Source organism: Stegodyphus dumicola, chromosome 2 (assembly GCF_044657685.1).
Source record: "Stegodyphus dumicola isolate Sdum_Otavi_A_Nest chromosome 2, ASM4465768v1".
Classification (NCBI taxonomy): domain Eukaryota; kingdom Metazoa; phylum Arthropoda; class Arachnida; order Araneae; family Eresidae; genus Stegodyphus; species Stegodyphus dumicola.
Window position 1 is genome coordinate 42,438,096 of NC_140769.1, and position 15,386 is coordinate 42,453,481.

The following is a 15,386-nucleotide window of genomic DNA, read 5'->3' on the forward strand; positions in this document are numbered from 1 at the left end:
TCCAGTTTCAAGTGCCGGACTTAGTAATGAAAGTATCTACATCTAGATGTGTTCAATAGGAAACCACGAAGATTTATCACTCTCTCAAGAATGACAAATGCTCTTAAAGCAACATGCACTTAAAATGTACTATCTGCGCAAGATTTCAACACTGATAGATGAAATAAATCTAAAATGATTATTTAAATGGATTTAAAATTTGTACAGATTAGACTAGAAGCTTTCAAACTATGCTTTGTACTCCTCTTTTCTGGTGTGCCTGTTGGATTTCAGCCAATAACAGTTAACAGAATAATATAAGTTGAGTTTTATTAGAATACATCCCGGTATGAAAGCCTTATTCCTCTAGTAGTGGGATCTATAAACGTTTCTTAATCTGAATTGTTTGAAAGAAATATTTAATGTGACATGACGTGACAAAATAAAATTTTAACCTACTGATTAATGAAAAAGAAAACAAGTAAATACTTCTATGTTAATTCTCTTGATTTACAACTAGAAACAGACTTTTATACCGCAATTATTACATTAACTGTTTTAATGTTTAATCAATTAAGAAAAATTAGTGTGACTTCTGCGGTCTAAAAATAATAGCTCACAGGGCCCGGTTGATGAAAATATTATCAAAATGGCAAACACCCCAGCTTCTTCAGACATCTAGGTATATATGTGTTTGAAACTGAATTCCAGTTTCCATAAATTTAGTATTAGCATTTTTGTCATATTGCATGACAAACTTTCTGATTCGATTAATTCCAACTCTTTCCTTGTTTTGATGCACTTTTGAGTTCATGTTGAACTAGACTGGAAATAAATTAACTACATTTACATTTCTTCAGGTTCTAGCTAGTTAAACACAGGCAAATTAAATTTATCAAGAGTAGTCACATCGGGGTATATAATAATATTGATAACTATGTTAAGTGAGAAAACCTCGGCGAAAATTCTTTGGTTGAAAAATTACTTACCAAAGAAAACTCTTCTGTGACTTTTGCTTGTTCTGATTTTATGAGTAAATTTAAACCGCTGGTTAATTTTCAAGTCTGGAAAATATTGCAAATTTTTGGAAACAATACCTTTACTGAAAACTTGCAGTTTAACCTCAAAAGTCTATAATAGCGATAATTGTTTTGTTTGAGCCTTGAAGCTTTGCATCCAAATTTTTGAAATAACGACAGATATCCATAAAAAACTTCAATTTTGCAAGCCATCAGTTGCGAAGTTTTGTTTAATGTTTTCCTCATTTTGTAAGAACAATCTGACTTCTTCCGAACAATCAACAAATCTTTGTAGTATGCTAGCGCGACTGAACCAAAACCATTGTTTGACATTGTTCAGAGCAAATATTGTCAAATGTAGGCCATGGTACACTGAATTGACTTCACTCAACAATGTTTCAGACTTTCGTTTATTTAAAGCTTGCGACGATATGAAGTTTAATGTTTATGTGACTACTTCCATTATATTAGCAATAGAGGCGAAATCATTCTTTATGCGAATCCCGCGAACGGGCTGGCTGCATGGGCGTTTTCGTGGTTTTCCCCATGTGTAACGTGTATACGAGTACAGTTTCCCTTAGAAAGTCCTCCACGAAAGGCATCCCTCCCCTTAGGCAGATAGCCCTCGTGTGCTTTGAAATAATTAAATACACACACACACATTCTTTATGTACAAGCTTGTTGATACATAATGCAGTGGAATAAAGAATCGAATGTCCAATCTTTGTTTGAAATAAACTAACTAAACCATTTTTTTGCCCACATCAGTCATTATCAAAGAAATTTCATTTAAATCTATTTCTTTCTTAGCAAATGAAATTGTTAACAGCCGTACAAATGTCTGTGCCCTTTGTAGTCGTTGACAGCGATACTATCGCAATTAATTATTCCTTGATGTCGTTTACTTCAAAATATCGAGGTAAAACACCTAAACGAGCAGATTTAATTACTTACGTCAAAACATAGCGATATAAAGTGAGATTACTTGATGTAATTTTTTTTTTTTTTTTTTTGTTGTTGTTGTTGTTCTTTTACATTTTCCGCTAATTTTAGAATTCTGACTTTTACTATGCTTCTAGATAACAGAGTATCTTTAAAGCGTTGAATTATTTTATTTTCAAAATCTTGAAAACGTGATGGGACGCATGTTAAACAGGTTTCCTTCAAAAGTTCTCGGCAAAAGATTGGCAATGACGTTTACAGCCGAAACTCTTGCGGCACTGGAATGACAATTCTTGCTAATATAGTTAATCATGTCGATTGTTTATTTTTGTCTTTAATTTCACATTCAATTAATTCCTTTTGTCCAGTTCGCTTTTTGGCAAAGATATTTGTAATTTGTTTCAAAAGCTGTTTCACATACGATGTTCTATATACCACTGTTCCAGAACGTAGAACACACATCGCTTTTATCAGACCATAATTTTCAGTCCACCAAGTTTGAAATTCTCTATTACATTTAATCTGGTAACTTTTTAAAATTTTTTGTCAAACCGACATGTTGAATAATACTTAAAATTGTAAATGTAACTCACACACAATTAAGGAAACAATTGAGTTAACGAAATTAGTTTAAAAGCAATGCTATTACAGCCGACCAAACAAAAACACACTACTAAAGCTTTATTACTACACTACTGAAGCGTCCTCTTATCCCGTTCGGGTAAAAATGAATAACTAGCCATGATCGCTGGTCGCAAGGAAAACAGATTTGAACGTGGTCAAGCGTCGACCTACTGTGCTCATATTGTGTACCTAAAATCTTCAAATAAAACAGTGTCCAAAAAGTGCCATTGACGCCATTCCTGCTGTAGGTCTACTAAAAGTAAACACGAGAATCACTCAGATAGACAATTATTCCCGAATAAAAATTACCTAAAAGAGATTTACAGCTTATATCTTATTTTACGAGAGGTACCTCGATACTTTTATGTCCTTTATTTAGAAGAAACCCTATTATGCGTAGAATAACATCTAAAGCTTGATTGGACGAAAGTGTCTGAACTTTGCCTATAGCCAATATTATCACCGCAGATATATAATTACTGAGGATAGCACAAGCTCTAAAAAGGAATGAACTGTGAAAGATTATAAAACTTGATTAGAGCTTCAAAAGGTTTCATATCTGAGTGGCAGCACAAAACGATTTGCAACATCAATTCCTTCCAAGAACAAAGTGCACTTGTATGTCAGCAGCTTGTATGTATGCAGCATATATTTTATCAAGCACCTGTTATCACCCAGCATTCTCAGCTACGATTATTATAAACTACTTCGAAATAATGGTAACTGGAATGTCTGATAAAACTGTCTAAAGCAATGACTCTGGAACTTCACTGAAACACAATCACTTTGAAAGACATACAATTGCATCTACCAAATCACCTGTAAAGAATGTTCTCTCGCATATATAGGTCAAACTAAAAACCCTCTCAACCTCAGAATTAATAACCACAGATCTCATATTAAAAGATTTAAAAATAATAACAATAATAGCACCAAAGATCATCAACTTACAGCTATTCTTGAACATTATTATCAACATAATTTTGATCACATAGAAATTAACGTGCTTGATATTGTTCCTAACACCAAACTTCGACTGTTTAAGGAGTCGATTTACATACTTCAAAATAAGTCACTTTATCCTTACGGACTGAATGCATATCTCAGTAATACCACTAATAGGCAGCACGAGATTTCTATATATGGACAATTCAGATTTTTTAGCACTACTACTAACAGAGGAACTAGAGGAGGTGATGCTAAAAACAAAAAATTTTTTTCGTCACAAGATCTGAAATTAATTATTCATAATCTTAATTCCTACCTTGGACATCAAGACTTCGTTAAAAATGCCATAAAACTTCTTCATACCTTTAAGAATACTACCTTATGGAATCTGATTAAAACAGTAAATCAACCGTCTCAATGCTCCAAAATAGTCAAGGATCTTATTTTAGACTTCTGCAATTTTAAACTAAAAAAGAGTAATTTCTTTCGCAAAAAACTTTTTTGTACTATTCAGTTCAAACACCCTTCTTACGATAAGTTCAAAATTCCTAGCATTTTCAAAAAATATCAGCACTTGCTTCCTAACCAACCTGTCCAGATTCAACCCTGTTTTAAATTTGAAAAAACCTTGGGTCAACTAGTTATAAACCACCACGTTATAAAAGATAATAGCACTTGTTACTGCCAAATGCCTGTCTACAAAAAATATGTCGATCCTTTCCACCAACATATAGTCACAGGAGATCTTAATATTATAGAAAATACTGAATTACGTAACCTTATGCAACTTGGCACCAAGTTTCGTCCTACTTTCAGTCTTAATAGACACGTCTGCCTCAAACAATTCAATAATGATCTAGATAAATTTATTATTATTGCTAGTCCAAGATTGCTAGTACAAGATCCAATTTACCCACTACAACTTTTCTTGAATGGAAAGCTGCACTTATAAAAGAATTTCAATGTTTGCTTTTCAAGGCGCCTAATTTCAACTCTTTACACAATAAAAAACGCCTGGAGGATCTCATTCAAAAATTGCAACATAACTTTATCATCACGAAGATTGACAAAGCAAGCAACAATTTTAGTATTATTTGACAACACTTCTACTACAACCTTCTGCATAAAGAGTTAAATAACACTTGCACTTACCAAAAAATAACTTCCAGTACTCAGATTCTTCTAAATAAATTTAAAGCACTACATAAAAGACTTAAAATACAACCCCAGAAATATAACAACAGGTTTGCAAATCTCTATGCCTTACCGAAATTTCATAAGTCTCCAATTAAATTCAGGTTCATAGCTAATAGTACTAAAAGTTATCTCAAAGAAATAGATTATCTCTTTGCGCAAAAACTTCGTATGATTCGTGAACTATTAAAGGTTTATTTTAAATGTTTTAATAAATTTTAAATTAACTAAATTTTAAAGGTTTGCATTGCAACTGGATGATCTCTAGTAATGAACAAGTTATTAAAACTCTGAATTCCCTTCAAATAGAACATATCCAATGCTACGACTTTGAAAACCTTTATACATCTCTACCACTCGAAGAAATTTTTACAAGTTTACTTGCTCTTCCAGATTTATTTCCACAAATTTCTACCATTCTCAGCAACGAAAAATGGCAGCTATTCCTTACCAGCGTTCTCTTCAATAATTTTATTCAGTTTGACAATTACATCTATAAACAAGTTCAGGGAATACCTATGGGCGGGAATTTTTCAACTTCAGTTTGTGAATTATTCCTGTTCACTAAAGAACTAACCTATGTACGTTCACTCAGAACGGAAGAAAGTCTCTTTTCCCAACACATCTATAGATATATTGATGATGTCATAGCATTTAATAACTACAACAAAATAGAAAACGCTAATATCTACCCTGCTTGCTTAAAACTTAATAAAACCAATACAGAACAGCATGATATAGTCTACCTTGATTTACATATTATTGATTACCGTTTTATTAAAGTTTACGATAAAAGAAGAGAATTTAATTTTTCCACACTTAAACTCACTAACTGGAATTCAAATATTTCCAAAAGAGTAATAATCAACACAATTTATTCTCAGCTACTTAGAATGAAAAGAATTTGCAATACTGCGGATCACTTACAAGAAGAAATACTATACTTCGTAACTATTTTAAAAAGTAACCAAATACCACATAAAATAATTAAAAATTCCCTGACCAAAGCTGGCATTAACCTTACCTAATTATAGATTTTTTGAGTTAGATAATGATTTTTTATACCTAAAGCTTCGGACGGTTTAAGAAGGATGACTAATTCAGAGAATCTATTGTAAAAATGTACATAAAATTCTCGTTTATTCATTCTCTTTCCTCCTAAAAAATTTTGGCACTTTAATCTTAAATACTATTATGTACATATTTTTAAATTTAAATTTCTTTAGTGACCAATATTACTGCTTTTATTAACAAATCGGGCTTTTTTCATTTTTCATAGTAGCTTGATCGCCCGCTAGCTTGAAGAATTACGACTTTTTTAACAAATTACTGTTTTTTCCTTTTTCTCATGCTTTAATGGCCAAGTTTTTATAGTTTTAGCTGAATTTGCCATTTTCACTTCGAAAGAATTTTTTCCATCCTTCTACAAGCCAAGCGCCATTTTTTTAGCTCTTCACACGGTTCACGAGGTTTCCGGCCCCCTCCGATAATAGGAGACGAGTTACAGATAACGAAAATCACTTCGCATTGGCTAAACGCCCACAGCTCTTCGCTCCCCCCTACCTACGTCATCCAAAAATAAGACGCTTGAATTTAGCAGCCATTTTTCTGCATGTTTCCAGAGGGACAGCTTTACATCGCCAAAGGTCAGTTTTTTTGTTTCTTTTGTTACAACTTTTTCTTGGTCTTAGCAAGACCCACTGAGTTGTTCTTTTCTCAGTTTTATTTTATATTGATTATTAACTACAGGTTTTCTTCCAGTTTCATAAAATCTACATTTTTTAAAAATTAAATTGTTAATCTTTAAGCTTGCAGGCCCAGCCCGAATATATTTGTATTTTAAGGACTAATAGCTCATCGCTATTTATTTTCGTTTTGATTTTAATTTTAGACTAGATTTAGAAAGTTTTATTTTGATTTACATATTTTTACACCTTAATGTGTCTTTCTGAGCGGACGCGTCGGGAAATTGGAACAGAGAATTGAGACTATTAAAATTTCCAAGACACTTTGTCAAAAATTTTTTAGCGAAAAAGTTTCAATTGTCTGTTTCGGCGAAACGCGTAATGGGGTTAGCTTGATTCGACATTCAAATAATTGAAATTTCCCTTGAAAAGCCTGTTTGGATATCGAATTGGGCTAATTTACCATTTTCCGCTTACTTTTTAACTTTTTCTGTTATTTAATTTTATTGTATTTATGTTTTACATGTCTAATGATTTGCTTTTCATGTGTATTAATTTTTGAAAACGTCTTTAACCTTTTGGAGCAGCAGCTCTTGGTAACTTTTAGGTGAGCTTTCTACAATTTTTATTTTTTAGTTATTTTGCAGCATATTGCGCAAGATGTTTTCTTGACCAAAATTGTTATTACTGCTTTGCTTGATAAAATATATAAGTATGTATGTACATATAAATGTATAAATAAATTATGAAAAGAAACTTCTAATTTTAATTCGGCAGAAGTTCTTTTTATTCCTTATTTTAATTTGGCTACTTCCCCTTCCGGTCCTAAACCTGTGAATTTTTTATAATATATGAATCTAAAATGCTTCATCTCAAAATTAATCCGCATCATGCTATCTTATGTATCACGTAGCAATGCGTATATCTCTTGTCCAATCACAGATAAAGATTTCAATAAACAACCACCTGTGTATCTCTACGGCTGAATGCGCACTTTACTTTCTCACTTTCCCTTGCTCTGCTAACACGTGCTGCTCATCTCGGTTTCGTCTATCGTCTAAAGATGAAAATTAGATAGAATGTTATGAAGCCTGGGTGATGCGGCCATGATGATGTGCAAAGAAGAATCTGAGTATCATGAATTAGTTGTTCATTAATAAATTATGTCTTGGCTTCAACCATATCTGTATATAAATGTCATCTTTATATCCATATAGTAAAATCTTCCCAAAAATGTTGCAACTGTCTCTCAATCCTCAAGAATTTGAAGATTATATTACATATATTTGTTATAAATTTTGCTTTGAAAAAATGATATATATATATATAAACAAAAGTTGTAAGCCTTCAGATTAAGATGATATATATTATGTACCCTATGTCGCGAAATTAATTAATCAAGAGATTTTAATTTAATTACCATATCTTGATTATATATAAATAACGTTTAACGCGTGCGATGTCGAATATCTGCAATTAAAATCAATATTTCGCTTAAAACTGTTTTTCGCCCCATATATGCAGCTATCTGTTTTCGTTTAAAAAGTCAGAGTACGCTAACTTGGCATTGAGCACAGGATAAATATTAAAAATTATTCATGATTGGTTATAGAGATGTTACCACATTTAGCTCTTTCACATAGATATTGCGACTGGCAGTACAATAAGAGTAAAGTACCGAAATATCAAAAACCTATTTATTTTCATAGTTTATAAAAACGCACATCCAGGTGTGACATTTAAGTCTTACACGAGATCGATTTTGGTGTTATAAGAACCACTGAATTCGTAACAGCAGCATTCGTTTCAAATAAATTCGTATACTGGGTATTAATATGATTAATTCTTCCAAGTTTTCTGTTAGAACTTGTCGCGACAAATTTATGTTAGTATCTGAGATATTGCAATGGCGATAAAAAAAGAATATCCCAATTTCCGTTTTCAGGATTTTTAGAATCTTAAGATTCGTATTTCCCATTTCTAGTTCAGGATTTTAAAGTTAATTAATTGAAGTGCATCCTGATGCGAAAATTGGACACGTACTTCGATTTTTAAAGAAAAGGGATATATACTCCTTTAGAATCGATACCGGAAATGAAGACTGACACTAATTCCAAAGTAATGCTGGGAGCGGAAGTTGATCCATGTTTGCAAAAGTCTACTTTTGGAAAATAAAAGGAACGCAGTCTCAGAAGATATCTTCTTGTTTTCACGTATAACTTGACCCTAATCCGGTCACTCGATGCTCATAAACCAAAGCCTTTTTCTCATGCGACTGGTAATCTGTTTATCCTCAATAGTGTTTGGATCGTGTTGCCAAAGAGCCGCGAGGAAAGTAAGAAAAAATAAAAGATTAGTATCTTTGAGCAAAACTGCTGAAAACAAGTCATCAAGAGTTGGTTTCCAAAGCGAATGCGTTATAAATAGGGTATTAAAGCAGGGCAATTTCTACTGCAATAGAGAATTCGATTGTATAAACGTGTAAATAAAGAATGCGTAACAATTAATAACTTAGAATGAAAATCATGTAATATTTTCAGAATTCTCACCTAATTCTTATTACGCATAGAGGAAACATTTAGTATGTATTTACTGTTGTAAGAATATGTAAAATAATTTTAAAATCATTAACTAAAATTAATGATATTCATGTGCGAAATTTTTATGCCATTATTATTATCATTCTAGTTCCAAATAGCATTATTTTGTGCATTTTATTGATTATAGATTTGAAGTAAACGTTGGTTTCTTGTAATTTTTCAATACTGTAAATACATTCTATTAACATTTTTTAGGAAAGTGTGTTCAAAAGCTATGTGTATTTTTTGACAGAACAATTTTATAAGTCATCCAGTTTTTACATATGTGTGTAATTGTTAAAAAGGAAAAGCCAACTTATGGCTTGTTTTTTAATTTTCAGAATGAATTTGACTGAATTCTCACTTTTTCGATCAATAATACATTTATTTAATCACTGAATGTAATATTTAATCTGCCAATTTTTTTTCTCATATAACTGGCCTAAAATTTGCGAGCTAATTAAAAATAAACTTCAGTGAACAAAATCTTTTTTTAAAATGATTAACCTTTTGGAAGTTGGATACGTGAATAATGCTTTCACTTTTTATCCTGAATACAGGCATAGAACGTTATTATCAAAGTCGATAGAAACTGGGTTTTGAACTGCGATCAGTTTCGCAGGAAGAAAGAATAATATTCCACCTCCCTCCCCCTTTTAACACATTTAGGAATTATATAACAGTGGTTAAAATTTAATTGTTAACAAAATTATATTTGCATCAGAAAATTCATTTAAGTTATGCTGTGTAAACTGGTATCCTGTGAATAAACCTGAGTTTAAATTATACTTATCTAACATTATACTCGTAATGTCTGCTTAACCTTCTCAGATAATTTGGATCTTCTTCATAGATTGACTTCATAGTTCCTAATCTACACTTCATCAACATCCAAGAGACAAGAAATCAACTGAAAATTTATGTGGTATTATTTGTCTTTATAAACTAAAATCAACGTTAAGAGAACTTTTCATCGCTCCTTGTAGAACCCGAAACATTTAAGTTACAAACAATTAAAATTACCCTTATCATTTACCGCCTCCATTGAAAATCTTTTTTTGCTAATTGTTAAGCTAAAACAAACAAATTATTTAACTAACTGTTAAACCGGAGATCACCTCACCACGATAGGTTCAAAGTATTAATAAAAGTGTGAAGAAATGAATTATCGATATTCGAATTTTTTTCTAGAGTTGTGAAATTTGAGGATTCGAGTGTCTCATCATTAAATCAGAACTTGAAAATTAATTAATTCAAATGCATCCTAAGGCTGAAAATATAAACATTTTTTCGTTTATGTCTGAAGAAAAAGAATAGGTTCGCCTTCACAATCGGTGCTGGAAATGAAGACTGGCATTTTGCTCATTACATGCAGCTTGCACTTTTCCATTTAACTCATTGGCATTTTAACAAAAGTTAACAAAAATGTAGAAAGTACAAAACATATGGCATAAAACAACTTGTTAATAACAATAAAAGCTGTTCAGCTTAACGAAAGTTTAATCTGTGTAAGTAGATTCAGTTTCTGGAAAAAAAAAATATAATATTCCTCCAATAAATATTTTATTATGAAATTGAAAGACATTTCTGAAAATTTGATTCAATGCCAAAACTTATTGTTTTTCTTTTACAGGATCTTCCGATTTGGCAACAGTACTAAGTGTTGCTGTTCCAAATGCATCTCTCTACGTACCTCCAGCACCTAGAAAAGAAAGTAAGTTTAGAATTTATGTATCAAAATTGCCGCATGTCATGCATGTGAATGAAATTATAATGACAGAAATAAAACGTAACTGATACTTAATGAAAAATTATTAATAGAAATTTGTACAAAAGCGTTAGTTAGTATAAATTACAATGTTTGGAAGTTGATTATTCTCAAAATATTGAAATTAAAACAAATTTGTGGAAATTAGTAAATGATGGAAAAATTTAATCATCTCCTATGGAAAACATTTTTCTTTAATATGGTGTATGGTTAGCTCAGGCAGATATGCATACCTCATTGTGCATTTCAGCAAAGTGTTAATCAAATCTTGTGCAGTTGCACGCAAATCTTTTGCCTTTTTCAGCTCCTGGCGGGTCCAGGGGGAATATGGTGCCCTGAAATTTGGCCCTCTAAAGCATTCTACATGTGCTCAATCGGGCTCAAGTCGGAAGATTAAGGCGGCTAACCCATTCGAGGGATATCTTCTTCTTGAAATTATTCTGACACCACATATACTCGTTGAGGCCAAACATTGTCATCCATTAGCAAACACTCTGGGCCAAAAGCACCCCTAAACAGTCTAACTTAGGGTTCCAATACCTCGTCTATGTACCTTCAAAAAGTTACAGAACCTCCTTGAAAGATATGGAACTCACTGCGGCCATATACCATGATTTTTTCTCCACAAATCATTAAACCGAAATCGCGAAAATGTCATATTTCATGAATAAGAAAAACCTCCAATTGCATTTTTCTTCTTCTCTCAAGATCAAAACACGTTTAGAATCACTGTTCAGACTATATCTGGGCTCATCATTAAACAATCCTCGGGTCCAGTCATTTGGTTAGCTTCATTTAACACGACGACGTCACCAGTTTAAACAGGCCTCTCTGGAAGTTGCAGTGAGTGGGAGACAAATTATTGGTTTTTCTCACATATAGTCCAACCTTGTTAAGCCTTCGCGCGGCAGTAGAACGGCTAGTTCGAGTTCCTGTGGCAGGATGAAGGTCTAAAACCAAATTTCTTGTAGTCGCTTAGCGGTTTCTTCGAGCCGACAACGATAGAAAACAGTCTATTGATTCAGTTGTTGCTCTTGATAGCTCTTCACTAGGCTGTCTGTCAACTAATCCCGTGCTCAAAAAGCAGTTTCAAAGTCTTGGTATGTCACCTTGAGGGATATTTAAGACTTGGACGACCTCCATTTGTGTTCGAACGCCCTCGATTCTACCAATTATTCGCCATTTTTGATCTTCACTTAGCTTATGCCTTTGGACAACAAATACTGAATACTTATCACCCTCAGAAACCGCATTCATTTAAACAACACTACAGACCGGAACTCTAACATGCATCTATTACACACAATTTTGTCAGTCACCTAATTTGCATATTTTCGGCGCTAACGTATGGGTTGCAGTTTGTGTTCAGTTGTATTTAATTAACATAAATAATTACAGCATTGGAAATTGATTGCATTATTAAATTAATGAACATTTTTCTCATTTTTCTTTAATTTTGACGACCAGAGTAAGACGGTGACAGGGGTACTAAAACTTTCTCGCACGAATTCGTTTTGAGATGCAAACTTTATTTTACCTAATGCAAGAAAGAAAGGTGTATTCGTGAACTCATAGAGAGAGAAACCGCTATTCAATAAAGCGAAGGGTTCAGTAGAGCAATTAGTATAACTCGAGTCGCAAGCGGATTTCATCGTGTACTACTTAAAACGTGTTTCAACTCCAGAACCTTTTAATACGTGAAAAGCATCCGATCATATGCTTCATCCAATCAACATTCGTAGGAGAATATTTGCCATATATGAAGAAAATTGTGTTTCACAGAAAATTGTCGATAAGTAAAATGTTAGTTCCGTTTAGCATTGTGAAAAATCTATCAGACAGTGACAAAAAAACATAAGTTGTTTGTCACTGTCTGATAGATTTTTATAACATAACATTGCAGCTGATTACATGAAAGTATACCTTGCAGTTGAGATACTAGTTTCAGGCAGCGTACTTGCGAACTACAACTGTCATCCCAACCTGTGCTATGTATAGTGCTATGGTTGTTTCTCATTGTGTGAAATCAAGAGATTTTATCTCTCCCTAACGTATGCTAAACTTAAAGCTGCATATTGAAATTAATGAATACTCCATAGCTTCGTTGGGGAAATTTTAAGAGCACGGATTCCTAACACTTTTCTTGTCCGGCATCCCTAAAACCTGTTTAATATGTTCTCCCATCCTTTAAATCTGTTCCTCGAAGCCCCTAAAATTTACTTTTCAGAGGGTTGTTCGCCAATCAGATCGAAATCTTTCAGCTTTGAATGGTTCAACGTCATGGCCTGCAAAATATGCACCACCAATGCCGGTTGTTGAAATGTTCTAGCAGTTGAGATGGGTTAAGATTTGAATTTGAAGAGACAGCACCACAACGTACGTAATGGGATTTTTACACATCATCGCTTTTTTTCTGAGCAAGTGAAAACAAACTTACGTAATCGTTATTTTATTTTATTTTATTTAATGTCATGAACGTTAAGAGTAATTTAAGAATTATAACTAAAAGCATGGATAAAGTTGATTAGAAGAAAAATAACAATAGGTAAGGACTATAACATATCACTAATAGATATTCTTATCATTGAATTGCTGAATAATCTGCAATTTTTAGGATCTCACAGATCCCATCATTCTTTACAATTATATTCTAATTGCGTTGAAACCTTTTTCATGAAGTAGGTGTTTTTCTTCAGATATTTACGTAATCATGTTTACTTCCGTCATAACAGCAGGTTTGTCGTTAAATAAAACATTTCTTGAATCAAAAGGATTTACAAATTATATAAATCTTGATATTTAATTTTAGAAAAAATGAACCTTAATAATTAATTGTAAGTTAAATAACAAATAATCATTTGCTTCTATTTATTGCCAATACTTTTTATTTTAGACTGCAAGATCCATCAGCTTGGTAAACCCGTATTTCAGCGATCATCAAAAGAAGAAATTGGTGCTTGGTTTCAAGATCCTCTTCCTCCTGAAGGTAGCGAAAATAAGTATTATGCAATTAATAGCTCGGAGCCTATGTATGTGTACGAATATGCGAACCGGGAAGACTTCCGTAACCACAACTACAGCAACCGCTATGACCCGCCATTTGGTTTTGTTGGTACTGGTCATCTTGTTTACAACGGATCTTTTTATTATCAGCAACCCAAAGCTTCAACAATTCTCCGATATGAGATGCCGAGGGCGCAACATTCTGGAAAAGATTATGACGATATGGTGCACTCGGGTACCGCGTACTTATATTCGACCAAATTGGGCTACATAGATTTAATGGCTGACGAAAATGGAATGTGGGTAGTGTATTCTGCTCGTGAAACGAATAATACATTGGTGCGAAAATTAGACCCTTACACTCTGAATACTGAATACATTTGGAATCTTACTTTTCCTCACCAAAACGTGGGTGAGATGTTCATTGCATGCGGAGTTCTGTATGGGGTAACATCGGTGACAGAGCCTACTACTAATATCAAATTTGCTTTCGATTTGTACCAGAATAAGGTTCTCGAAGCAAATATAGCCTTCTCGAACCCATTCCGCAATAACAGTATGATAGCCTACAATCCTAGGTATCGTAAGATCTATACTTGGGACAAAGGCAACCAACTGCTTTATCCTATCCTTTTTCGCACGATCGATCTTGGCCAACCTGAAGAGAAAGATGAACCGAGAAAAAAGAAGTGACTGTTGTATGTGAATTTGTTTAATAAACTTTTATGTATGATTCTTTTTCTAAACTCGTTCTCCTTCATTTTATTTAAAATTTTAAACATTTTGCATTTATACATGTGTATCTACTTATTTCATGACTACATGACATAGCAATCCTTGTGTGCTGATGAAGGTATGACATAACAATCATCTTGTGTTAATGGTCACAAAATGGCAGTGCTTTAAAAGTTAAGTTAATACAAATGCTACTTCAATATACCAGCGGTTGCAAAGCAATATTAAGCGCATATCATTCCTACAACAGAGTGCAATTAAATTCTGACCCGGTTTTCATCACATTTTTGAAACTTAAAAAAGAAAGTTTTCTCTTTCTTTTTTTAATGTGATAAACATTTATTTTGATATGCATGTCAAACAGCAATATACAGATATTGCAAGCTTTGATGAATTATGTATAGGTAAAACCTAATGTTTAATATTAATCTTTAAATACAATTAAAAGACAGATAAAAAACGAACTTCAATTTTAAGTCGAGTTATTTGATTTTATACTTCCTTTTATCAATATAAAAGAACATGACCAGAAATGTGTATATTAATATATTATTTAAACAGTACATTGCCATATGAATAACAAAGACTTTAGAACAGAATTTTTCATTGAATTTCTTTAGTGTCAAACCATAACCACTGACAAAAATAACTTACACATCTTAACTGCCGTGTTTTAAAGTGTTATTTGTTCACGGAAAAGAAATTATGGAAATTTTCTTTTTTGATTTTATTCAGTTGATATCTTTTGCTGTGTATTGAAAGACTAAATAGTAGCTCATTCTTTTCGCAAAAATGCAATTATCATTAAGCAGTGTTTTGCAAGGAAAAACATATAACTGATTTTAATCACATCCTTTACCTAGCTAGGTTTGATATCTGCAAACTGCCATTTTCTATTCTGAAAACTGAA

The 15,386-nt window shown here is 32.7% G+C and overlaps 1 protein-coding gene across 2 annotated transcripts in view; it reads left to right on the top strand.

The window, feature by feature from the left end:
* Positions 1-14,487, top strand: part of LOC118188864 (uncharacterized) — a 695,340-nt gene extending 680,853 nt beyond the window's left edge. For both annotated transcript variants that reach the window (XM_085810627.1, XM_085810628.1), the window contains 2 exons: positions 10,604-10,684; positions 13,632-14,487. In XM_085810627.1, the coding sequence (XP_085666753.1) occupies positions 10,604-10,684; positions 13,632-14,434 (884 nt within the window). In that variant the 3' untranslated portion in view covers positions 14,435-14,487. The remainder of the gene's footprint in view (positions 1-10,603; positions 10,685-13,631) is intronic.
* Positions 14,488-15,386: the final 899 nt, after the last annotated feature.